The sequence below is a fragment of the Apiospora hydei genome (genome assembly GCF_038363865.1).
Source record: "Apiospora hydei strain CBS 114990 chromosome Unknown utg000004l_segment0_segment0, whole genome shotgun sequence".
Taxonomy (NCBI): Eukaryota; Fungi; Ascomycota; class Sordariomycetes; order Amphisphaeriales; family Apiosporaceae; genus Apiospora; species Apiospora hydei.
Genome location: NW_027117363.1, coordinates 6,400,125 through 6,425,108, shown reverse-complemented (window position 1 = coordinate 6,425,108; position 24,984 = coordinate 6,400,125). Strand labels below are relative to the sequence as shown.

General features: G+C 54.0%; 10 protein-coding genes across 10 annotated transcripts; 6 read left to right on the top strand and 4 right to left on the bottom strand.

Annotated features, from left to right (window-relative positions):
• Positions 1-109: 109 nt before the first annotated feature.
• PG997_004538 (uncharacterized protein) lies at positions 110-1,932 on the top strand (the record flags this gene model as incomplete). Its single annotated transcript, XM_066808853.1, has 4 exons — positions 110-447; positions 604-1,166; positions 1,253-1,532; positions 1,590-1,932. The coding sequence occupies 4 exons, from the start codon at positions 110-112 to the stop codon at positions 1,930-1,932; spliced, it is 1,524 nt and encodes a 507-aa protein (XP_066672471.1).
• Positions 1,933-3,030: 1,098 nt separating this feature from the next.
• Positions 3,031-4,398, top strand: PG997_004537 (uncharacterized protein; the record flags this gene model as incomplete). Its single annotated transcript, XM_066808852.1, has 2 exons — positions 3,031-3,582; positions 3,643-4,398. 2 exons carry the CDS (start codon positions 3,031-3,033, stop codon positions 4,396-4,398), a joined length of 1,308 nt encoding a protein of 435 aa, XP_066672470.1.
• A 2,126-nt stretch (positions 4,399-6,524) lies between these two features.
• PG997_004536 (uncharacterized protein) lies at positions 6,525-8,844 on the top strand (the record flags this gene model as incomplete). Its single annotated transcript, XM_066808851.1, has 4 exons — positions 6,525-6,642; positions 6,683-7,463; positions 7,517-8,203; positions 8,265-8,844. The coding sequence occupies 4 exons, from the start codon at positions 6,525-6,527 to the stop codon at positions 8,842-8,844; spliced, it is 2,166 nt and encodes a 721-aa protein (XP_066672469.1).
• Positions 8,845-10,012: 1,168 nt separating this feature from the next.
• PG997_004535 (uncharacterized protein) lies at positions 10,013-11,268 on the top strand (the record flags this gene model as incomplete). The annotated part of the gene is made up of 2 exons (XM_066808850.1): positions 10,013-10,551; positions 10,626-11,268. 2 exons carry the CDS (start codon positions 10,013-10,015, stop codon positions 11,266-11,268), a joined length of 1,182 nt encoding a protein of 393 aa, XP_066672468.1.
• A 473-nt stretch (positions 11,269-11,741) lies between these two features.
• PG997_004534 (uncharacterized protein) lies at positions 11,742-13,449 on the bottom strand (the record flags this gene model as incomplete). The annotated part of the gene is made up of 2 exons (XM_066808849.1): positions 11,742-13,106; positions 13,327-13,449. The coding sequence occupies 2 exons, from the start codon at positions 13,447-13,449 to the stop codon at positions 11,742-11,744; spliced, it is 1,488 nt and encodes a 495-aa protein (XP_066672467.1).
• Positions 13,450-14,432: 983 nt separating this feature from the next.
• On the top strand, positions 14,433-15,919 carry PG997_004533 (Proline iminopeptidase; the record flags this gene model as incomplete). Its single annotated transcript, XM_066808848.1, has 2 exons — positions 14,433-14,484; positions 14,562-15,919. 2 exons carry the CDS (start codon positions 14,433-14,435, stop codon positions 15,917-15,919), a joined length of 1,410 nt encoding a protein of 469 aa, XP_066672466.1.
• A 460-nt stretch (positions 15,920-16,379) lies between these two features.
• On the top strand, positions 16,380-16,778 carry PG997_004532 (uncharacterized protein; the record flags this gene model as incomplete). Its single annotated transcript, XM_066808847.1, has 1 exon — positions 16,380-16,778. One exon carries the CDS (start codon positions 16,380-16,382, stop codon positions 16,776-16,778), a length of 399 nt encoding a protein of 132 aa, XP_066672465.1.
• A 721-nt stretch (positions 16,779-17,499) lies between these two features.
• PG997_004531 (uncharacterized protein) lies at positions 17,500-17,910 on the bottom strand (the record flags this gene model as incomplete). The annotated part of the gene is made up of 1 exon (XM_066808846.1): positions 17,500-17,910. One exon carries the CDS (start codon positions 17,908-17,910, stop codon positions 17,500-17,502), a length of 411 nt encoding a protein of 136 aa, XP_066672464.1.
• Positions 17,911-18,023: 113 nt separating this feature from the next.
• Positions 18,024-19,205, bottom strand: PG997_004530 (secreted lipase; the record flags this gene model as incomplete). The annotated part of the gene is made up of 2 exons (XM_066808845.1): positions 18,024-18,744; positions 19,039-19,205. The coding sequence occupies 2 exons, from the start codon at positions 19,203-19,205 to the stop codon at positions 18,024-18,026; spliced, it is 888 nt and encodes a 295-aa protein (XP_066672463.1).
• Positions 19,206-19,868: 663 nt separating this feature from the next.
• On the bottom strand, positions 19,869-23,092 carry PG997_004529 (DNA polymerase theta subunit; the record flags this gene model as incomplete). The annotated part of the gene is made up of 9 exons (XM_066808844.1): positions 19,869-19,903; positions 19,956-20,061; positions 20,114-20,303; positions 20,377-20,604; positions 20,655-21,098; positions 21,151-21,374; positions 21,430-21,587; positions 21,637-22,117; positions 22,169-23,092. The coding sequence occupies 9 exons, from the start codon at positions 23,090-23,092 to the stop codon at positions 19,869-19,871; spliced, it is 2,790 nt and encodes a 929-aa protein (XP_066672462.1).
• Between the last annotated feature and the right edge of the window lie 1,892 nt (positions 23,093-24,984).

Sequence of the window (24,984 nt, the reverse complement as noted above, 5' to 3'; positions counted from 1 at the left end):
GCCCTGTGGACATCTACCACCACCACCACCACCTTCGCTTGGTGTTATTCAACAACACACCGGGGCAAACCACTCCGTCTCTAAACGCGCCCCATATCCCGACATAAAAATGCTGCTGTCACAGGACTCGGGACTGGCCAGTGGCGGCCATGTCACTACGGCGCCTAGAGAGCCCAGAGTTGTCACCGTACAAGAGCCAGAAGTTGAGTCAACAGCGGAGTCTATTCCTGTTCATCCTCTGGGTGTCAAACCCCTGGGCAACCAATACTTTGCCACTGGCCCATCGGCGCGGGCCTCTCTGGGCTTCCTAGGATGTCTGCCGGATGAGATGATCTTACAGGTCCTCGAGCTGCTGGACACGCAATCGTTGAAATCCGTTGGTGCCACATGCCGTTTTCTTTACGCCTTCTGCCACCTGGATGACCTATGGAAGCCGATTTTCTTGGAGTAAGTAATTTGTGTATGACTCTTGATGCAAAGTCCTGCTGCGATTTGCCGCAGCTTAGTGTCCAACAATGAGTCACGCAGGAACTATTGCTCATTGGGGGCTGCCCCAACCCCTTGAATCATTGTCAGCATGCTCAGGTGTTGACTCCGGTACAGATCGTATGAAGACAAGCCATCTTCAAATTTGCCGAACTGGAAGGGCACCTGGAGAAGCACGCTGCTTCAGCTGCCCGCAAAAGCACTAGCAACAATTGACTGCAGTAACGTCTTCTCTGATGTACTCCATCGACCATTCGCCTGCAGCCAAATTGTCCTGCAGAATTATGTTTCTGCTATACCCGCTGGAAATCAAATCACCAGACTGAGGGATCTCACACAGAAGGAGTACCTGGAGAAATGGAGCGAGAAGCCATTCATCCTCACCGACTTCATCCAAAAATGGCCAGTCTACAATCATTGGAGCATCGATACCCTGAACAAAATGTATCCGGATGTCGAGTTCCGCGCCGAGGCTGTAGACTGGCCCTTCTCTACATACAATACCTACATGCAGAATAGCAATGACGAGAGTCCGCTATATCTGTTTGACAGGCGGTTTGCAGAGAAGATGCAGTTGCAGGTCGGCCAAGGCGAGAAATCTGCCTACTGGCCTCCAGAGTGCTTCGGAGAAGACCTCTTCCATTTACTCGGACAGGAGCGACCAGCATACCGTTGGCTCAGTAAGTAGAACCCCTTGGACGTGTTTCTTGTGGTGTATCACGAGATTATAGTGCTATATAATCAAATGCTGATATGACCTGAATAGTCGTTGGCCCGGAGCGCAGCGGATCGACTTTCCACAAAGACCCAAATGCAACGAATGCATGGAATGCTGTTATCCAAGGATCAAAGTACTGGCTCATGTTCCCTCCCAGTGTTGCCACTCCTCCTGGTGTCTTTGTTTCCGAGGATAGCAGTGAAGTGACGAGTCCTCTCAGCATAGCTGAGTACTTGCTCACCTTCCATGCGGATGCCAGAAGGGAAGCGGGTTGCATCGAAGGCATCTGCCGCACAGGAGAAATGCTTTATGTCCCAAGTGGGTGGTGGTAAGTTCGATCTACAGTCCACGACGAATGTACTATGTGATGCTGACCTCCTAATAGGCACTTGGTCATCAATCTTGAGGCGGGGATTGCCCTCACTCAGAACTTCGTCACGAATTCACAAAAGCATTTAGCACATGTTCTGTCATTTCTGAAGCACAAGCCTGACCAAGTCACAGGGTTCGGAAAAGAGATTGAGAGTCCGTATGACTTGTTTGTTGAACGCCTTAGAGCAGAGCAACCTGAGCTTTTAGACCAGGCTCTCGCTGAAATGCAACGAATTCCCAAAGGTAGAAAACGGACATGGGAAGAGGCGGTCGGTCTTCATGATGATCAGTCAGGCACAAACGGAGGCGGCTTCAGCTTTGGGTTTGGTGGGGGCGATGACGATGATATTCCCTGAGCAAATGCCTCGAGCAAGCTGCCTGCCTGTGGACTTAACATTGCACAGTTCTTAACCTATTAGAGAACGAGCATCAAGGGATATCAACAGAGTTATCCATGGCTACTGAGGTTCTACCGGTGTATAGTGAATAGGCCTTGGCTGAAAGCAAACCATTCACTGCCGTGCGCTATCCCTGCACTGACGAGGTAATGAATACACAAGAACGTTTGCAGCTTCCGACAGTGCAGTAGAGCTACAATTGCATGTTTGATATGATGTTGGAGCGTGGAGCGAAGGAACACCCGCAATACGATGAAATTGACAGGGCCAGATGAGCCCATTGGGGCTCAGTAAGCAATGATGCTTTAATGTCAGCAGACAGCATGATAAACTGCTCCCGGGACTTCATCCATCGTAAGACTGCGAGTAGCTGAGCAAGACGGCCCGACAACTGCTCTGACCGGACTAATTCTTACTCTTGCATGAGCCCGCAGTGGGCAAACTGCTGCATTTTGGTGGTTCCTCAAACGATGACGATGGCCGCTTTTGGTCCTACGAAAGTGGCGCCTGCATAAAGGGGGAGCAAACCAATCTATGACTTTCCAGACCATACTTGAGAAATACTGAGTATAGATATCTTGATAGTTTTCGATGAGAACAACCACCGGTCAGTTTCTAGGTGCATGTCTCATCTGGACATAGTCGTGACACAATGCATTCTATAAATACATCACCGTTAAACGCAGCTGGCTATCACTGACCAATCCCTGACCTATCCCTGAAGCCTTGCCTTTCAGCTTCAGCAACGCGCAAAATTTCTCGTAAAAAGCAAGTACGCGGAAATGAGCCGTCCGCAGGTGCATATTATCATCGATCAATGGCTACATTAGGAAGGTAACAAACTGCTGCAATGTAGTAAGCAACAACAGAGCGACGCACCATTACTCTAGCTCTGCATTTCTCTCTGCTCGGGTTGAAGAGTTTCCAATGGGCATAGATAAACATACAAATACGTAGCCTAAGTTCGACTCTGGGGTTGTGCATGTGAGAGGGACACAAGGCAGGACTTCTCACCATCTCTCGAATCTTGACTTCTTGCTGGGTTAGCTCGATACAATGAGGTCTACCACTTTCTTCTCCCTGGCGATCGCCACGGCGGGCGTTCAAGCTTGGCTACCATGGGAACGCGACCTGGAGGCGTTCAACAGGAGTATCGCCGGCCTTGACAAGCGGGTGAATCTTCCGTCCAAGATCCGCGGTGTCAACCTCGGGGGCTGGCTCGTCTCGGAGCCGTGGATGATGTCGAAGGAATGGAGTGACATGGACTGCGTCACAAGTACACAGCCGGGCGCATGCCAGTCCGAGTTCGACTGTGTTTCCAAACTGGGCCAGTCCAAGGCAGACGCAGCATTCGACAAACACTATCGGGATTGGATCACCCCCACTGATGTTCAGAAGATCCACGATGCAGGTCTCAACACCATCCGCATCCCCATGGGGTACTGGATCTACCGGGATATTGTGGATTCCAGCGAGCATTTCCCCAAGATTGACCTAAAGTACCTCGATGCCGTTATTCAGAAGGCTGCCGAACTCGGCATGTTCGTCATCATCGATCTTCACGGTGCACCAGGTGCACAGAAATTGGGCGATGCCTTCACAGGTCAAGTAAGTATTGGTGTTTTGATACGGGAAATGAGTTCGTAGGCTTACTGGTATCGGTGGTAGTGTTTAACGCAGCAGTGGTGGCCTGGCTTCTTCAGCCAGAACAACTACGACCGAGCCTCCAAGTTCTTGACCTGGATGACGCGGCGTATCTACAACACACCATCGTACAAGAAGGCGGTCGGCGTGATCGAAGTGGTCAACGAGCCGGAACGGGGCAACGCCCGATCCCAGCAGGAGAAAGACACTTTGACTCAGGTCTACTATCCCCAGGCGCTGCGGGCCGTTCGGGCCGTCAAGGACTCGATGAGCATCAACCAGGCCGACCGCCTCCACGTCCAGTTCATGGATGGCCTGTGGGATTCCGGCAAACCGAAATCCAATCTGCCGTCCGACAGCCGCGTCATGTTCGACGACCACAACTACGTGGGCGAGGCCATCCCGCAGAAAGACAACGCCAAGCAGGCCGACTACATGTGGTACACGTGCAAGGACGACAACCGGCTGACGGACGGCGACACGCCCAAGGCCGTCGGCGAGTTCAGCCTGACGGTCAAGGGCAGCATCGAAAACAACTCCGAGTTCGACCCGCACCAAGGCCAGAACTTCGCCTTCTACCGGCAGTGGTGGGGAGCGCAGCAGCGGCTGTACGAGAAGACCAACGGCTGGATCTTCTGGACGTGGAAGACGCAGCTGGGAAACCCGCGTTGGGACTACCAGCTGGCCATCAGTTCGCCGTACAACTTCATCCCCAACAGTGCGTCGGGGTTGGACACGTCTGCTGGCTCTGATGTCTGCAAGAAGTACTTCGGGAACTAGTGGTTGGAACAAGATGATGAATAGGGGTGGGTTGCATGCAACCGGCCACTGCAGCCCTGATATTAGTATACGGCAACAGCTCAGCCGCATAAGAAAGGTTCAGGCCTCATCTCATGTACGATGTCAAATAGCACAGCGCAGATCTCACAAGTACGTAGGCATTATCGTTACCCGCGCCATGCCATGCTTGGGCAGAGCTTACGCAGAGCTTGCTGGGTTGCACCTATTCTCCACGATACACGGACGTACCGCCATGTCCTGCTGACTAGAAGTGCTGACGACGTCCGTGAGTTATGCAGTGAAGAGACCAGCAATGTAGGAGGAGGACGATTTGTGAGCCAATCAAACTCTATAAGCCTTGCGGTCCCTCTGCTGACCGGATTTATTCACGGGGTTGTCTATACCAGATCGTCCTATTCGCTCAAAGATGCTCATCGGCGATAAACGCAATAGGCGAAACCTTGGGAGCGCCATGGTGGTAGATTAGTGTGTCCATTTCTAAGTAGGTACCTACCTAAAGGTACATACCTACCTTAGCAATTTGGTGCACTTGGGCAACCAGGCGCACGAGGTAAATAAATAGCATGCACACAATCGACTGGGAGAAGGCATTTGATTGATATAATTGGAAACTCGTATGACGGGGGCCCAGCTCCAGTCCCCCGTTGTTGACTGCATGCGATTGCATGTCGGTCATCGCGTACCGTAGTGCTTTTCGGTGAATGCTTTTGGTCGGGTTGGCCAATGGGGAGGCAGAAAGCCGGCCCCCAAAAGGCGCCGCGAGTGGAATGGAATGGAAATACGACCACCTATTTGATCGTTCATCTGCAAGTTCGTCATGTACAAGCAGCGTCGAGACGGCTGAGACAAGGCGGATGGTGGCACACTCTACATGTACGGAGTACTGCAAAGGACTAGATACGACAGAGCGAAGGAGCTGAGCTGGGATTGGGTGGCACTGGCTGGTCAAGTGTCTGGATGTCGCGACAATCAATATAGCAAGTGTAACGTGTGTAAGTGACTTGTAGGAATATGCCTATGCATCATATGTACTTAACTGAATATCAAATGGTTGGCGATGTTTCGCTGCCTTCGTGCTCAGGCGGACTGACATGACATTGACAGACAGTGAGAGTAGCACAGGTCTCGGCCAACCTAAAAGGGTTGAAGGGGGGGGGCCCTTGGGCCCTTCGTCTCCCTCCCCCCACTCGAGGCGTGCATCATAAGGTTTCCTTCTGCTCTCCCACTCCCAATCACACATATACTAGGCCAATCTCCAGTAAAAGACAGACCTCCCAAAAGGAGACGACCCACGAGCAGCCCCCCTAAAGTAGCGGGAAAAGACCCCGCCAGGCTGCCAGAGCTCCCAACCTGGTTGCCCCGTCATACTACCACCACCCTGACTGCCTGCCTCTACAGACCTACCGACCTACTGACCGGCTGTGCTACTGCTACTGTATGTACTACAGCTACTACTACTGCTACTGCCACAGCTTCCGACGATAGCAGCAGCAGCAGCCAGCAACCCAAAGCAAGCACCGATCTGTGTCTCTCTGTCTGTGTCGCGGTGTCGTCAACTTGCGTCGCAGCTGAGCAACGACCGCCAAAAGAAGCCATCCCCAGGCTTCCATCGCACTCGCTACCTGGCTTTTTCTCTTACCTCACACTCACCACCCCCAACTACTTCTTTGACCTTCTTGGAACCAATCATGCACCTGTTGCCGGCCTTCAGCTAGCATTCGTGTCTTTCCTTTCCCGCCCCTGACCACGGCTGCTTCCCCCGTTTCGCCGTTTCGTTTCTTCGGCGGCATCCCTTTTTGATACAGCCCGCCCGTCTCGACACTTTCGCGACCGAAACCAAACTCCCTCACAACTTATATACATAAACATTACACTAGATTTGATCGACCATCAATTCTTTTGCTTACCAGTTATATCGAGCCCGTCAGCGCCTATGATTCGTCCTACCCGTCTTCCAGAAGCTACCCTGCTAGACATACATCTCCATCGTTTTAGACCGACCTGACCAACACTCGTCTTAATCTCCTTTTCCTTCCGTCTCCTCGACCCAACACCTACACCACACGTTCCTTGCTTGCTCCGACCGAGCCCCAGCTCGCGCCATCATGGTCTCGGACGACACGTACGAGATATGCCTGCCGGTCCTGCAGGACCCCTCGCTGGAGGAAGAAGACAAGACGGACAAGCTCGAGGAGCTGCTCAAGAATGAAACCTCCCTGAGCGGTAACAGCCTAGAAAACGCCGTGCTTGACGTCCTATGGAGATACCGCGAAGGCGGAGGGACTGCCACCTCGCCCCCGCCCATTAGACAGACTATACTCCGACGCCCGTCTCCCGCCTCCTGGAGGGGGAGGCTCGTCCGCAACACCTGTCTCCGGCTCTCCGCGTCTGGGCGTGAGCCCTCTCGCACCGCCGGGCTTTGTGCCCAGCACGCTCAGTAGAACAAAGTCGTCGACGGTATCTCCGTTCTCGTCTCCCCGACCGTCGCCGCGCCTAGCATTTGCCGCGCCCGTGATCCCGCATAGTCCGAACCTCAACGCGTACGAGTTCGCAAGTGACACCAGCCCCGCGCAGGAAATCTATGGTGACTTCCAGTCGGAGAATGTCGACTGGCTTGTCAGCGACGATGCCCTCAGTATCTCTTCTTCCGTAGGCACTCCGAGCGGCCTGAACGCAGCCGCGCCCGAGTATGTGTCTGCACAGCAGTCGGACATGACACCTTACGACATGCTGCGCTCTATACTGGGGCAGTCCAAGACCGATGACGAGATCGAGGAGGCTCTTGCTCTCCACGGCTATGATCTTAGCGCTACTGTTGCTGCCATCATGGATAGCCAAGGGTCTGACTCCACCAGTGCTACGCACCTCACTCCGGAAGCCAAGAGCATTCTCATTGGCAAGGCTATGACGCCCGATGGCGGAAGGCCCGTCACGCCCTCCAACCAACAGAAGTCGGGCATCATCTGCAAGTTCTACTTGTCTCAGGGCCAGTGCCTGCGCGCCGACTGCCGGTTCAGCCACGACCTGAGCAATCATTTGTGCAAGTAAGTGGAACCTCGATGTGCTTGAAGCTATTGCCATATGCTAACTAGAACAGGTACTGGGTCATGGGCAACTGCCTTGCAGGCGCAACATGCATATTCTCCCACGATCCGGCACATCTCATGAACAAGTTATCTGTGGATGAAAGCAGCACCCCGCCCCAGAAGAACCTCTCGGTGCAGGACTTGACTTCTTTCCCGGCGCTCCGTCCGACCACGCCAGAGCTCAACCCGTTCGCACCCAGCTTCAGCTTCTCGACAAACGGACTTACTCCGCCTCCAGGCCTTCGGCCGCAAAACCTTCATGCTAATGACCGTCCGCGATCGCGACCTAACAGTCGTCACCAGCCGCGGGAATCACTGGCTGCGCCCGCTATCGACGACAATGATGCGTTCCCCTCGCTGGGGTCGGCTTCCGCGAAGCCAAGCAAGAAGCACCATGGAAAGAGAGGTGGCCATGGCCATGGCCACAAGGAGAATCTCACACCCAGTTCCATGGCCGATATAGTCAAAATGTCGCCATCGCCTGCACCATCTGTGGGAAAGCCCGACGGAAAGAAGATTGGACGCAATGGAAGTTCTACTAATATGAGGGGTGGTGAGAACAGCGCCGCAGCCCAAGCCATTACTAGCCCCAAGCACATTCCTTGGTTGGAAACCGGAGAGAAAGCCAACAAGGCGTATCTAAAGGCTCGCCAGGAGGCCATCAGACACGGTGGCCTCCGCAACAAGTTTCTACAGAGGTAAGTCCCTCGTGAAACCATGTATTATGAAGAAAGGACCTTGCTAATTCTCATCATTCAGTGCTGCTCAAGCCTGGAACCGAAATGATGCCCGAGCTGCGAAGGCGCTCAGCCTCCGGGGTCAGAGTGAGAACGACCTTATGAGGAAGGCTCACCGTGACGCCGCGCGCGAGCTGTATGAAGAGCGCAATAAAGCCGGTAACGGTGGGAACGAGATCTACGTGGATCTTCATGGACTCCATCCTGAAGAGGCCGTCGAGTATCTAGAGCGCGTGCTCCTTGACAACAGCAAGGAAAGCCGCCCTGTTTACGCCATCACCGGTACAGGTCATCATAGCAAGAATGGCAAGGACAAGGTAGGCAAAGCGATTCGCAACTTCCTCAACGAATGGCGGTATGCGTACCGTGAGTTCTCGGTCCCTGGCGACCGTAACAACATGGGCGGGATTCTGGGCATCGACGCACGAAGCTGGGACAAGTCGCTGTCTCGAGACAGCGATGGCGGCAAGGAGAAGGACGAGGCAAAGGAGAAGACGGACATCCTCAGTCAAGGAAAAGAGATTGGGGATGGCACCGTCCGGCTTCTAGTTAGAGATCCCCCGAAAGGCCCCAGCAGCAGTGGTGGGAATAGAGTCAGGTGACAGATAGAGAAGACAAATAAAGAAAGGAACCAATAACTAACCATGTGTGTTCTTCTGCATGCACACCGAGTAGTTGCGGAATGATGCATCTCTGATGGGCCTGACTAGGTAGACTCTGAATTCGAGTAAGACTCCTGCTATAGTATTCTCGCGATCAGCTACCTGCCTTATTAGATTGGCGAGCTGTACTATGCCGTGTTGGGCTTACCTAATGGAAGGCTTTTGGAGGCCGATCCGGGATGTAGGGGGTCATAGCTCCCTTAGAGGCTTAGCCCCTGGGTTAGTTAGGTAAGTAGTTACTTGGAGGCTGTCACCGGGGCCGGAGCTGTCGGGGAGCTTTGGGTCTTTTTTGGGGAGTATTTTGGGGGGTGTCTTGGGGTCTGCGCAATCCCTCCCTCAAAGCCGCCTCAAAGCCCCCAACTTCAAGAAGAGTCCAAGACCCCTGCATGATGTAATCCACTCGGAGCTGCGCCTAGGCCCTCGTGTTAGACTGATCAGGTAGGTCGAGCATTGCTACCACTGTACCAGTCTGTGACATGGGCTGAACCAGATGAAACGAGTCAATGGTTAAATTTGGGCAAAGGGCTGTTTCCTTCGTCTCCCGTTTCTCGAATATCTTCCTATACAAGCAGTGGTTCTCCCCTTGTTGATCATCAATAGTCGGGGCCTGGGCTGTACAATAGATTTCCATTTCCACCACCATCCTTTTTCCACCGTCCGTTCCGTCAGATTGTGGCTGAGCCTCCGTCCATCTTACTACGACATAAAGTACATAAACCGAACATACTTATCTAGCATTGAACAGCAGCATACGTCGCTGTGCCTATTGGAAAAAACCCAAACCCAAAAAACGATTGCCCCGACCGAGAACAAAGCTATTGAGATGGAGGGATAGTTTCTGCGCCGACAATTATCCAATACCAGTCACTGTTTGGGGGGGCATCGTTGTATCAGGAAGAAGGCCCTTTGGTTGCTCTAGTCAAGCGAACCCAGCACAAGCACCACTCTCACCTTCGTCCTCTGGGGATCGGAGAGAGTAGGTGGTACCTAGCCAGGAAAAGGAGAGAAGAAGAAAAGACTGTATATCCTTTAAGAATCAACACTTTTTTTACGCCAAGCATCCTTCCTCATCATATCCTATCCTATCCTGTCCTGTCCTGTCCAAACAATGCCGGCCGACTACGCATCCACCGCGCAAGCGCTCTCGCTGCCCATCTCCCCGATCGGCACGCCCTCCCCCACGACCGGCCGCTCCGACTTCATATCCTCCCCGACGAGTCCCTCCTCCCAACAACAACGACCGCCGCCCTGGGTGCGCCCGAACCGAGCAAACTCGAGCGCGACCCGTCTCTCGACCACGTCCTTTGCCCGCCGCACCAACAGCGGCGGCCCCAATGGCGAGAACCACCGGCCCCTCGGCGCCCGGATCCTGCGGACGAGTACCAACGCCATGAACTGGGTCCTGCGGCTGTACGCGCGCCTGTCCTTCTGGCAGCAGATGGCCGCCTCGGCGGCGGGCGTCGGCGTCCTGGTCCTCGGCGTCGTCTTCCTCGTCTTCTCGCACCGCATCTTCGCCTGGCTGACGCCCTTTGCGCAGGGCTGGCGGGACCTGCCCGGCGGCTGGCTCATCGTCTGGCTCATGACCTTCGGCTGCGCCTTCCCGCCCATGATCGGCTACAGCACGAGCATCACTGTCGCGGGGCTCGTGTACGGCTTCCCGGGGGCTGGCCCATCGTGGCGACGGCGACCGTGGCCGGCTCGACCACGGCCTTCTTCACGAGCCGCACCGTCTTCAGCAGCTACGTCGACCGCCTCGTCGGCAACGACACGCGCTTCGTCGCCCTGGGCCAGGTCCTGCGCCACGACGGCCTCTGGGTCCTCGCCGCCATCCGCTTCTGCCCCCTGCCCTACAGTCTCAGCAACGGCTTCCTGGCCACCATCCCCAGCATCAGCCCCCTGAGCTTCGCGCTGGCGACCGCCCTCGCCTCCCCGAAGCTGCTCATCCACGTCTTCATCGGCAGCCGCCTCGCCATGCTCGGCGGCGACGCCATGACGGCCGGCGACAAGGCCATCAACTACCTCAGCATGCTCCTCAGCATGGTCGTCGGCACCGCCATCGGCCTCGTCATCTACCGCCGCACCATGGCCCGCGCCAAGGAGCTCGCCCTCGAAGAGGCCGCCGAGACGGGCGGCGTCATCGACCCCGAGGGCGAGGTCCCCTACGGCGAGTACGGCGACGACGACGGGGACTTGGAGCAGGGCGTCCTCTCGTCCGCCATGGGCGGCGGCGGCAGGTCGTCGAGGCGGGGCGAGTCGGATGCGGCGGCGCTGATGGACGATGACGATATCTCTTTGTGGGAAACCGACGCCATGGAACATGGGTACAGGGACGATGACAGCCCAACCGAAAATACCGATAAATAGACTGTACAGTGGGTTGGGTGTATGACGGTTATAGACAGGCAGGAAGGTCCATGGGATGGCGGCGTTTTGTCTGGCTAGGCGTTCAGGAGTACGACGAATTCAACAATCTAGGAAGGGGTTTTGGTTTGGGTTACCCTTGTGTGTCGCAATACATGTCATCGCTGATAAAAAGTCACATTGGACACGGAAAGATACCTAAGATTATCGTAGCGACGAGGCAACGGCAATGTTGTGTTTCAATTAAACTATCAAAAGCAGTGCATCATCAAACATTCTTTTGGGGTATCTTGAGTCTCGCCAACCAGTGCAAATAAACTTAGAAATACAAGTGACCAACGCCATGCCAATGTTCGTGAGGCAGAAAACGCCATGCAACAAATCAAAAACCCAGAGTTCCAACTCTGTTGCTGGCTCAAGAGCAAGAAAATCAATGTTCAGTAAGCGTCACCAGGGTAGCAGTGTCGTGTAGGCTACTACTGTTGTTGCCCCTGAAAGTGCTGCATGAACTGTACAGCTTGTTCCATGGGATATCCAATAAAGACTGGTCCTGTAAAGATCATCTGTGGTGTGTTCGCCGGTGCAGGGCGTGCAAATTGCTTGGCATCTAGGAACGTGGGTTGACCAGGGGTCGTCATGGGAGGTGGAGCATGGGTCTGCGTAGCAGGACTAAAGGGCAGGTTGCTTGGAGGGCCGTCGAGCCTGTCTGAGCATTTGTCTTCCGGGGTACGCATAGGCGGCGGCGGGGTCAAGCCATTCATCTTCATCTTGGTATGATCGAAAGGACATTTACCAGTTTTCTTACCTGGCGTCTCAGGATTTGGCACAGGCGAGGGCATGTGGACTGGCGCAGGTGGCGGCGATTCTGGACGCTCAGGACCGTCGCCTCGCTGCGACAGTGTGTCGTAAATCGGCACGGATATACCCCATGGGCGGCTAGGAGACTCGCCGACGCGGACCTCCTTGAGTGGACGGTCAAAGTGGCTTTGGCGATCCTCCTCGACTGACGAGTGGTCCTCCAACGCGGTACGGTCAGGGTCATCAGTAATGGCGCTGACAGTCTCCGCCCACGTCTGCACTCGGTCGTCCGAGGTTCTTTCAACATCACTTTGGGGTCTCGTATCTTGCTCCGGCAACATGGGTTGGTGGATGCGGCTGAGTCCTTCGACCATATGAACCAGACTGCCGTACTTGGCATCCAGTTTTCGGATGTGCTCCTCGTTCTTTTGATATCTGCGCACGCACACCTCATGACTACGTGGAAGCTCATGCTTATGCGTCTCTAGATAATGAGCAATCTCCTCGGGCGAGTGTTGATCCATGTATCGTATGGGACACTTGGAGGCACCGCCCTGGGCCGAGGTAGCGTGCTGCGAGCCGGTCTCCTCATACATGGCGGCGCAAATGGGGTCAGATGACTGGTGAGGTGTGGAGTCTACGTTGGCTTGCTGGCTGCCATCTTGGGCATCATGTTGCACGTCAGCCTCTTCCGAGATTGGTCTCGAGAAGGGGCAGTCCAGTAAGCCCTTCTTCTTGCCCTCGATGGTGAAGTCTTGTTCCAGAATTGTGGACATGGACGTCATAGTGGTGGGGGGCAAAGAGTCGTCTCTGCTCGAATGACTGCTCCGGCTCAGTTCGGTGAGTGAAGAAGCCACACGCCTGCCCTCCCTGATGAGCAAGGCGATCTGGTGTTTCGAGTCGGACGGCTTGCGCTTGGGGAGAGGTACGGGGTTTGTGTTGGCTAGTGCAGAGTTTTCCAGTTCCGGAGGCAGCTGCAGCTTCACCAGCGTCTCTGAGATTTCTGTCGAAGCCGGCGCATATCTGTCGGCAAGCTGCTGGTACTGTAGTTTGGTGATCGGGTTAGCTGGGCAGCTCCGAACACGGGTTTGTAGGCAAGAAAAGAAGCGGGAGTAAAAGTGTTGAGTCAGACAGTGGTAAATGGTTGTCAATCTTGGCTGCAGCGAGCAGCTCTTGATCTAGAGCTAATGTGTATCATCATACAGAATGGGGAGATAGGAAGAGAGAAGGAGGCGACGAAGGAAGGGTGTTTAGGGTGCTTACCTGTTCATGGGCGTAACGGAGCTTGTGCTCCAAGATGGTCTGACGGTCAGTTAGATTCTGGACTTCATTTGCCAAAGCGCTGAAGGAATCAATCAAGGTCTGTGTGAGGCCCTGTTGATTCATTTCCTGCAGCATTCGAGCCTGCTTGTCAGACTATGTCTGTAGTTGGGGACGAAGAAGAGATTTCTTTGTTTTTGTTCTTGTTCTTGTTCTTGTTTTGATGAAGATGGATTTGATGAACGGAAGCGGAAGCTGGAGGAGAAGAAATAGTGCTGAAGGTTTCCCGGGTTCTGCAGGAATGCAGCTTATGCAGCCTTTTGGTCGGGGACGGTACTCATTGGCCGGGCAGCGCCGGAGTTGGAGCCTTCAGGTACCGCCGAGGCTGCTAAACAAGTACTTAGTAGGGACTAGGTCCTGAATGGAAAGATACTAGGTAAGTACGTAGGTAAATAAATAATCCCTCGCGAGACCCATGCAACTGTAATTGGCATGGAATGGATATCATGGAGTTGTAGAAGGACGTTTGGTTCATCATACATCCATCGTATCATCCAGCATCCGGCAGGCGGTAGGTAGGCGGTAGTCAGAAGGCGTTTGTAAGCATTTAGGTTAGCATCCGCCCTGTGCCGCTTGATTGTAGTAGATAAATACCTACATCTTAGCAGCACCTATTGCGCCTAATTGAATCCCGTCCCCATTTGAAGGCCTACTCGAGGTTAATGCTGCGCCATGTTGCCTGATTTGGTTGTCACACTTGAGGAGTACATACATATTACCTGCACTCTAGGTATAATCCCAGCATGATGTGAGTAATCCCGCGCCTGCGCTGCTATTCCAGGTTGATTCCACGGGTCATATCACCATTCGCCGCAGTGTATTGGAACGAGGGGTTTACATGCAGTAGATAGGCCACATGCTCAGACAACCGTACATGGACATTCAGCCTCGCTTTTCCCCTCAACCAATATATCCATACTGAGTAGGTGTTTATGTCCCTAGAGCACACAGACAATCGCATCAACCAGTAAACGTTACTTTGCTTTCTTTCTGCAGTCCTCACTTCTTCTCGTCTTCGCATTTGTTCCGGCTTCGCTGGGCTGCTCATCATGGATTACGTCGCCAAGCTTGTCTCCAAGAGCCAGCCGTTCCTAGTCCCCGGTATGTTCCAAGTCGCCTTGAACCTTGTACGCAACGTAGTCAATGTAGAAGTTCAACTAATGTGAGGTAAAACCCAGGCAAGATCCTGGTGACCGAGCTGTGGTTCGAGGTACCTCTGGACTACTCCAACCCTGATTCCCGGAAGCTCAAGCTGTTCGCCCGCTCGGCCGTCAGATACGAGAGGCCGATAGTAGAGCCCGCCGCCGACGACAAATCCCGCCAGAAGCCGTACCTCGTCTATCTTCAGGGAGGCCCTGGCTATGGCAACCCTACGCCTCAGGATAGTCCCTTGTCGAGTTACATGCTCGACAGAGGCTACGAGCTCCTTCTGCTCGACTATCGTGGGGTTGGCCTCAGCTCCACCGTCTCCGCCGAGACGCTGCCTCTGATCGGGGGACCTCAGGAACAGGCCGACTATCTGAAGCAGTTCCGGGCCGACAATATCGTCAGAGATTGTGAGGCCGTCCGCAAGTATCTGACCAAGGACTACCCAGCGGAGAAGAAGAAATGGTCAATCTTCGGCCAGTCCTTCGGCGGCATGACCAGCCTAACATACCTATCTTTTCGCCCAGAGGGGTTGCGCGAATCCTTCATCACGGGTGGACTGGCCGCCTTGGACAAGGGCCCGGAGGAAGTCTACCCTTTGACTTACAAGAAGGTCATGGAACGCAACCAAGCTTACTACAAGAAATTCCCGGGTGACGTTGCGGCTGTCAAGGAAGTCGCCAGCAAGATTCTCGAGCTCGGGGGCAACGAGGGGATTCTTCTCCCGGGCGGAGGCCATCTGACAGTCCCGCGACTTATGACCATTGGCCTCAACTTTGGAGCTCATGGGGGCATTGACCAGGTCCACAATACCATTCTGAAGATGAAAGCAGACCTGGATCAGTTTGGCATCTTCACTCGGGCGACACTGAACTCCTTTGAGCAGGACCAGGGTTGGGACAACGCTCCCATCTACGCCATGCTGCACGAGCCCTGCTGGATATACGGCCCCGGCATAGCGGCGAATTGGGCGGCTGAGCGTGTGGGCAAGACTCTGAGCCATTACCAGTGGCTCAACAAGGACTGGGCCGGGCCACAGTCGCTGAAAGAAGACGAGCCCATGTACTTCTCCGGAGAAATGGTCTATTCGTTCTACTTTGATGTCTGCGGCGGCCTGGAACCGCTCAAGGAGACTGCACAGATTCTCGCAGAATTCGACAAGTGGCCGCCTCTTTACGACATCGATCAGCTGCAAAAGAACGAGGTGCCAGTCTACGCAGCATGCTACGAGGATATGTACGTCGATCCTGGCACGGCTAGGGTCACCGCCTCCAAGATCAAGGGTATCAAGGTTTTCGAGACAAACGTCCTTTACCACAGCGCTCTCAGAGGCCGGTCGGAAGATGTATTCCGTGAGCTGTTGAGGCTGCGTGATGACACCATCGACTAGTTGCACGGATACCCCGTAGGAAACGCTGGAATTGTGGTGTGCTAGAAGATAGCTACGCATGTCAACCAAGTCGACCAACTCGAAATAAATACTAATTTGGACGTGGGATTTGGTGTTGATTCAGTGTCGATTCGACACGTTTAGGCTGTCGGGTACCTGGACTGTATACTAGGCCAATCGTCCCTATTATCCGACTTCATTTTTTACAGACATTCGCCAAGGGGTAGTTACACCTCATGATTTACCTCTTTCCCAGTCCGTGTTGAAAACTGCCACTGGTTCGTAGATGCCTCGCGTGTATACACTAAGATGAACTGGCTACTGTGACCTCCCCTCAACAACCCACGTCCTTCTCTGGTCCTCCATCCATCCACCCATTCTCCCACTGAAATACGCATCACAGACTCTGTCATCAGAAGTACAGCACACATCAATCCCGCAACGGCATAGATCCTTCAACATGCTTGGATTCGTCCAGGGCTTCATCAGAGGTGTCATACAAAGCATCTTCATTGGCTACAATGTGCCTCGAACGTGCCAACTTTGCCACGCCAGCGGCTGCGAACCCGAACCCTACCCTATCTTCGTCACTCTTCTCTGTGGCCACAGTATCCACGTGCGCTGCATAGGCAACCGGGCCGCCAACCAGGCCCCGGTGTCGCTATGCTGCCCGATCTGCCGGTTCTACTTCGACCAGTCGCGCAAAGATGCTCCGAAATCCGGGTCGGCTAACGGCAAACAGACAATCGACATGCCGAAGCGACGTTGCTCTCCTCCTCCTCCCCCTCGTCCCCCAACGTTGGAGATGGTAACCGTCCGCCGTTCAGGCGCACCCCCCTCCGGACCAAGGCGAGCCTGAGCTGCCGGAGGATACATTGGACGGCTTTGCACGCTTCGTGGCCTATATCCACCGAACCCTTTATCAGTATCTGGGAGAATTCGTCGCAAACCTGTCTCAGCCGGGTGAGACAGCCGGTCCTTTGACGACCAGGCTGCGCTCATGGATGTTGCTTCGTCTTTTCAGAAACCTGGTATATATAAATGACACGGTCATGAGGTTCTCTCGTCCCCTTTGGATTCTCTACCTCTGGATTTCTCGTGTCATTCGAAACGCGTGGCTGAGATGGAACCGACGACCGACCTGATCTGACTTGACGTCTGGAATAAAGGAATAAGAATAAATATTCAGCTATGGGGGAGCTGAAGACACATTGCGAGAAGGCATTATATAGGTACATGAGGTGCCATGCGCAACCAAAAGTTACATCTTTCTTGGAATTTGGCGAGTCTCGCTGTCGAGAAGCCCCGAGCATCAACCACATATTCTAGACCAGACTTTAAGGGTGGTACATCAGGGATGTCTTCAGGGGTCAGCTTCATAGCGTTAGGGTCTCCGGTCATGAAGAAGGAATTCATCGCCCCTTATTGTCGGGATGTCAGTTAGGATTGTATCTTAGAATACCCACCAGACGCCTTTGGTGGCCAGACATCAGTTACTACTTACCGGCATAGCCCTCATAATGTATACGATCTGTTTGCTGGGCCGGATCGACCGAATTCCACTATAAAGTCACTGAAGTTTAGTTATGTGTTCGTCCAATGTGAGAACCCTCCTTGCCCAAACTTACCCAGTACACGTCGGAGGCATGCTTGGCCGGTGCGATGGTGTACTCGCCTAGCCAGGCCCCCTTGGACGCCGTACCCGTCATCCAGTACGCCGGACAGGCAAGCACAGAGTCGTGATACACTAGTCCGGCCCTGGTATACGTGTCATTGTAGCCGCCGCCGCCGCCGGGCGAAGCGCCCGTACTCCCGCTTTCTGGGTACAGCCCCTCGAGCCTTTGACGATCGGCGGAGGAAAACCCGGGCAGGTAGCCCGCAACCCACTCGCGGAACGAGGCAACAGACGCGTTGAACGGCGGGTCTCCGGTCCCCTCCGCGCTTCCGAACCCGGGCGGGATGAAGCTTTCGCCCTCGTGCGTGTTGTACATGGCGAACGCGAACGGAAAAGTGCTGTTCGTCCGGCACGGCGAACCAGTGGCGGCAGCAGTCTTGGTGCTGATGACAGTTTCGGATAGGGTCTCCGGTAGGAATGTCCCATCGATCACGGGGACCCACGAGTAGTACGACGTCGAGTACTTGTGGCTCTGGGCGACCTGCAAACTCGCCTCGCGGGCGTCTGCACATCGACCTGCTTCAGGCACCGCAGACTGTCGACGGTGGCTGTGCCGCCGCCGCCGCCGCCGCACCCTGTCAGGTTGGCGAGCCGGTCGTACCGCCACTGCGCTTCGGGTGCCTCGTTGCGGTATGTCTTGGGCCAGAACGGGCTCGACGCCAGGGCCTGCCGGAAGAGCGGTTTGGCAGGAGGAAGAGGAGCTGGGCCTGGGCCTGAGCCTCGCAAACGACGTCGTTGCCGTGCGGCGATGGTCTGCGCCACCACGCTGCCTCCTCCGGCCGACTGGCCCCAGATGGTGACGTGCGTCGGGTCGCCGCCGAAGTGGCGGATGTGCCTCTGCGTCCAGCGGAGCGCCGCTTCCTGGTCCAGCAGGCCGGCGTTCGGGTCCGATTGGGGATCCGCGGCCACCTGGCGTCCGGGCAAGAAGCCGAAGGCGTTGACCCGGTAGTTGGGATACACGAAGAGCATGCCATCGTCTTCACGTTCCTTAGCAGGGGCGTGGCCATTGCTGTGACCGGAGGAAGACGAGACGTTGAGGATTGGGTACGCAGGGGGCGGGATCGTGAACGAGGCAGAGCCCTGGACAAAGCCACCGCCGTAGAAGGTCACAACAACGGGGCGTAGGGGCTGGTCCTCTGTCCAGGGTCGGCTATATAGCCCAAGGTATAGACAGTCTTCGGAGCCATTGACCTACACACGCATTTACATCAGTTTCACAAGTCAGCAAAAGTGATTCGGCGGGTCGAGCTGCTTAAGATAACACAAAATAAGACTGACCGTTCTCTGGGGGCACATGTCAAATGGCTGGCTGGAGTTATACACTTGCTCGCCGACAGGCTGCGGTGGCTGCGGCGCGCGAAACCTGGCGAAGCCGGAGATTCAGTCACCCACTACACATATGTAGGCCCTCGTCCCGCAAAGGGACTGTTCTTGTTAGGCATACCTGTTCTCTCCCACGGGCGGCGCCGCATAAGGGATCTTCTGCCAGTAAGAGATGTTATACTCGGCGTTGTATGCGCCTTGAAAGGTGCCATAGTCAAGGTACGCAACCAAGCTCTGGGCCAGAACGAGGCGAGCCAGAGACAGCGCCACAATCAGTCGATATGCCATCATCGGGTATGTCCTTATCTTCGACTCCCTTCGAATATGGCTTTGTCCTATGCGATGACAATCCCTCATCCCTCTCTACCTATATATCGGGCATCACTGCTAGACCGCATCACCCCAATACCCCGCGCACCTCCATCCCGGGGTATTCCTCCACCAGGAGTCTGGGCTGCCGTTTTCGGCAGGTCAGGCCCGCCATTTCTGGCAAGCCGGAAAGATTCCCGACAGGTGCGTCTCGGGTAGCCTCAATGTGTAGGTCTGGCGCTCCTAGCACGATCCCATGGACAAATTGATGACAACAGATGTACATGTACACTCAAGCAAATGGGGTCTACGTTGATGGCCGACAACTTTATGATCCTCGACACTGCAAAACACTGACAGAATGACACATTGCTTCTATTGGTCTTGAGGCAGGACTTCTCTCTTGTCTAATAGATCTTCATGTCGGGCCCTTTTATACCTTGCTCCAATTCTTGATCATAGGGTCGACTCTATCAACGTCAATCCCTAAGTTCTAGCACACGACAACTTCAAAATACCTTTATTCAGTCATTCACAGACGCATCGAAGCACCGGTCTAGCATCAAGTCGCGCCGGTCGTTACTGCGCCGACTTCGCTAGCGGTGCCATTTTCATACTGGCCTCCCAGGATGGTGTAGACCCCTACTCCTCGTCGATTTCTTGTTGCATCTCGATTTCTATGATGAATCAGTTCGTGACATGTTCCGTACCAAAGCCGTAGACACTTACGCCATAGTCGATTCGCAGAATCCGAGATCACATTCGCCTTGGCTAGCAGTTTCTCCTCGTACTTCTGTTCATCCTTCTCTTTTAGGCGTAGCTTTGTTGGTTGCGCCTAGTGGCTTGTCAGCATACAGCATCGTATACTCTGAAGCGATGAGTCCTACCTGCATCAGAACTGGCACAAGTTCTTTGGGGTCAGCATTGGCAATAGCAGCAACAGATTTGTAACCGTTCTCGTAGAAGACTCGAGCGGTCCGACTTTTGACAAAGGTGATTTGTGCAAGCGCCAGCAAGTCGGCCTTAGCTCCAGCCTTGAGCCTGTCGGCCACATGGTCCAGCACTGCCGCCATGACACTATTCCCATGTTAGCCAAGGGACTGATGGATGGACAGTCGCCGACGAGCTGGGAAAGAAAAATGTGGCATACCCCCAGCCCATGAGTTGGCAAAACTTGATCATTCCTGCCGCAAAGCCCTGGCACGTTTGGGCTAGAGTCTGGACTGTACCCCTGGGCACGTCAAACTTCCGTGCTACAATATGTATGGGCACTTCGTTGCACAGGTCCCGAAGCTGAAGAGCCAGGTAGAACCTGCTATACACCCGCGCTAGTTCCTTCTCCTCGGGCGTAGATACCTTCATTTTCCCTCCTTGGGCCCTGTGGGAACGTCAGTCAAGGGATAGGCGTCAACTATGCAGACCACTAACATGCGGTTGATCATTGTGGGCTTCAGGCCGAGGAACGTAAGAACTCGTAGACCACTTTCGTCCAGCCTTTCCAACTCGTCTCTGAAAACCTTCCAATTAATAGTGATGGAGAAGTCCTGCACTGGTGTGAAGGTGTAAAGAATGTGCATTTCGCCATCCATTACAAAAGCCCGCAGAGCCCTTTGCAACTCACGATGGACAAAGGCACCGTCTTCTGGCTCCAGAGAAGAAGCCACGACAGCCTTGCCTAGTTGGGTGGCTTGGTGGTTTCCCGAGTCGTCAAATTCAATAAAGCCCATCTCGCTAAGGTCCTTGAGACCTGATTCGACATGGCTTTGTACGGTGCTTGAGCTCTCTGTTTGGTTTAGCAAGGTCCTGCGCACGAAGTCCTCGAGCGAATCTCTCCCCGTCGCGAGGCGTATTGCAACTGATTCCAGGAGTGCGCTGAGCAAGCATCAGTAATCCCGCAACATGAAGTCCATCGGCCAGCACTTACCGTTGAATTCGGTGCTTGTCCGTCATGAGCCCACTGCAGACCTGAGGCAATTCGGCATGCATCAACCCAATAACCTCCTCGAGGTCGGCTTTGCGACAACAAAGATAAGTTTCGCCAATCTCGTCTTTGCCCTTCCGTCCCGCTCTCCCACGCATTTGCCGCAACATAGAGGGGCCAACAAGATCGCGGCCCATGCGTGCATTGTGTAAGATTACTCGCCTAGCCTAAAGCACCAATTAGTCACGAGGTTGCGGTTCCAGGAAACGGCATCGAGCGTACAGGCAGATTTATACCGGCGGCTAAGCTACAGGTAGCAACTATAACCTTTAACACACCACTGTCGTAGGCATTCGCAAGAAGGTCACGCTCTTCAATCGTTAAGCCCGCCTGTATCCCTGTTAGACTACGATGAAGACAGCACGGTTCCATGCTTACATCTGCAATCATGTCAGCTCCATGCTCGCTCACAATACGTCAAATACATACGATGAAAAGCAACGCCGAAAGGTATGGTGTCGGCAAGACTAGGATCTAACCCCGTGGGTAAACTTCGAAGCTCTCCTAAAAGATCCGACCTCTGCTCCGAGATCGATTGGTCGATCTCGTACAAATCTGGCAGGACGCGGGCAATCAAGCGGGCGTCTGACTCGCAGCCTGGCCGACTGCTACAGAAAATGAGCACACCATACCCAGAACGCACGGTCTCGTTGGCAAGAGCGACAACGGCATTGAGGACAGGGTCCTTGAATTCTTTGTGGTCAGAGGGACGGATCAGCCTCAGGTGTGTTGACGTGGATTGAGAAGGTAAGGCATTGGGAGCAAGCTGGCCAACTGCTTTCAGCAAAGAACCCGTGGCTGATGAAGCATATATCTTTGATTCGTAAACCAGGTGTTCCTCAATGGGGACCGGCCGGTAGAATGTTTGGTAAGTATGTGCATCGAGCCATTTGGCCAATATGTCGATGTTCTAGGAACATTAGCAGCCCGTAGGCATTTCCTAGGACATACCTCTACTTACAGACAGTGTTGCGCTCATGCCAATAATCTGGATATTTTGCTCGAGACTGAGAAGCTTGGTGGCCATGAGCTCCAGAAGATAGCCACGATGGTCGTCGTCAATCATATGCAGCTCGTCGAGCACAACTGCTCGAAGTTTGACAATGGAATAGTCATCTATGGCGGTATTGATCAGGGTATTCGCCTTTTCGAAAGTACAGACCCCGATATCGAAATCTGCCCAAGTTGCTCTCACCTTGCCGCCACCGAAGAAGCCCACAACGCGAATGGTCCCTTCGTCTGCCTTCTCGGAAGCTCCTTCGGGCTCCTTACGCCGAATTTCCTGTACTGCGTTTCGAAGCCATCGGACCTTTTCCTGGACGAGGGCAACGTACGGAAGGATCAGGAGCGCCTTCGCGTCCGGATCTGCAAGAACCCTCTTGAGCATGAGCACGTCAGCGACTAGCGATTTGCCGCCACCCGTTGGTGCCGTGTAAACAAGATTTTTCTCTCCCGTCAAGATGCCAGGTCCCATGAGACATTGTTTTTGCCAGGGATATATGTCCTTGATGCCAAGAGAATCAAAGTTCGTGATCAGATTCTCTGGAAGGGCATATCTGGGATGCGACAGTTGAAGCGCCCTGTCTACATACGACGTAGGCGTTGACGATATCGCTTTCCTCTGAGAATACTCGGATATCTCTTGGCCGGCCCCGGGGTCTGTGGCATCTATGGCACTTGCACGCAACCTGGGTGTTGCCGCGCTGACTGAGGATGCTCTCTGAAACCCAGTCCGGTCCACCAGCGCTTGGGGGTTGCTGCCATGCACGTCGACAGTAGAGAAAGATCTCTTGGTTCCAGTGACTGCAGTGGTGTGATACGCATTGTGTTGCTGAGCTACATTTTGCACAGTGGTGTGGTGGAATACACCCTGTCGTGAAGCCATAATGTACCTTCTAACATGGGGCGAGAGCGGGAAAGTGATTGGAGGGACGGGCCGGGCATGTTTGTCTAGGATTGTCAGGGCCCAACGCGTGACTCGCCCGCAGCATGGAATCCGGTCAACGGAAAGCAACGAACCCAAAGACTTATAGACTGCCCAGATACCCGCCGAGACCAAAGCGAAGACATCAATTCAATTTTCTGCCCACAGCCGATAACAGTAAACGGCAGCCTGACGCGACGCGAGGTGCAGAGGAGGGGAAATCCAGCCTCTACCCACCGCACGAAGTCACGTGGTCTGCACCCTCGGGTCATTTAAGTGGTTGCATTGTATTGGCTGGCTCGTGCGTTTCCCCCTGGTTCCCGATCCAACGTCAGGTCGAAGTTCGTCAATTTCTCAACTCACTAAATGGGGAAGGTTGGAGCCTACCGCTGGGAATATCCGGAACGCCAGTCTGGTTGAGATATCCGGTAGTCGTTCTACAACGCTGTCCTGTCCTTGCCTGACCGAAGTGTTACTTCGACAACCCAATCAACATTCACCCACATGTACATATCACATATGGCCGTGTTGCTGCTATGCTTCACTTGAGACAAGGGGTTTCTTGACCACTCGACCACCAAAAAAACCGACATTAGGTATGCTTATTTCAGGTGACGTCGACAGGATGGTCTATGTTCCTCTTGACTTGACTTGACCGGGTTGATGCGGCCCCTCTAGCATACAAGACATTCGTAAGTCATCCGCTGCAAGATTTGCTTTCGGCACCTGGGCCGGAATCGCTAGTCTTCCAGGCCCTCAAAGCATCAACATGCTTATTATGGTCCGTATGGAGAAACTTGATTTCCCAGGCGACTATGACCTTCGGATGTAAAGTATCGTACGTGCAGAGTAGTATATCGCGATTTGGTTACCGTGCTGCTTTTCCCGTCAAGATCATTCAATGCTTTTGAGGGACGGGCATGGCTGTCTGCAGAACTCGCCTTTCAGTTTCGCTTTCGCTTCTTGTGCTGGCCAAACACGATCACGGTGCTCGATTTCCAGCGACAAGAAGACGGGGCCAATGACTCGGGGTAGATGTGTGAGCGTAGCGGGCCTCACCATATCCCTGGGCAACACCATGTACACTATGACCACCGGCACAAACAGCGAAGAAGCCTGAAGGAGCCGCCACGCCCCCTAACATTCGCTGACTTCATTTTGGACCTGATTGCCGGGTTGCTGTCTGAGATTGTGTGCCTAATAATGCCAGCCTACGAGATCGCACTTGGTCTGGACGTGTAAAGGATGCGTTGTTTAAATCATACATTTCGCGGTTAGTGGTACCTCTGCACGCAATCCCTGTCTGACAGACCCACACCAAGAGAAAACCGCCTCGCTTCTAAGCCCAGTGGGTGCATGCTGCAGATGCACGTATGTGTGGTAGTAGTGGTAGCAGGCAAGGTAGCTTTGACCGTGATGAGATTTTGGGGCGACTTTGATTGAATTGTTACCCTCTTACCGACCGGAGAGCTGTGTACCTACTGTACCCAGATCGTATCGTATAGGGGCTATTGACCCGCGAGCGATAACCGCCATTGTACATGTCGCCGCTGGATCGTGAGGTCACGCAAAAACGTTTGGCACTAGTGTCTGGGTGGGCAGCGCGGAGGCATTGGAAGGGGAGAGGAGAGGTAGGGTAAGGAGATATCTGGATGATGTATCGACGCAAAAGGCTTCCGACCTTGCTGAGTTGAGTTCGATCGACAGCCCTACTCCAGAGGTACGCGGAAGCGATCAGTTACACATGTATCTTCAATTGGATAGCCATCGTCATCAGATGTGCTTGTCCATCATCGCCATCACTAGGAGGTAGTGATAGACGGGCTAATAACCAGTGCAGCTGAGAAAACGCT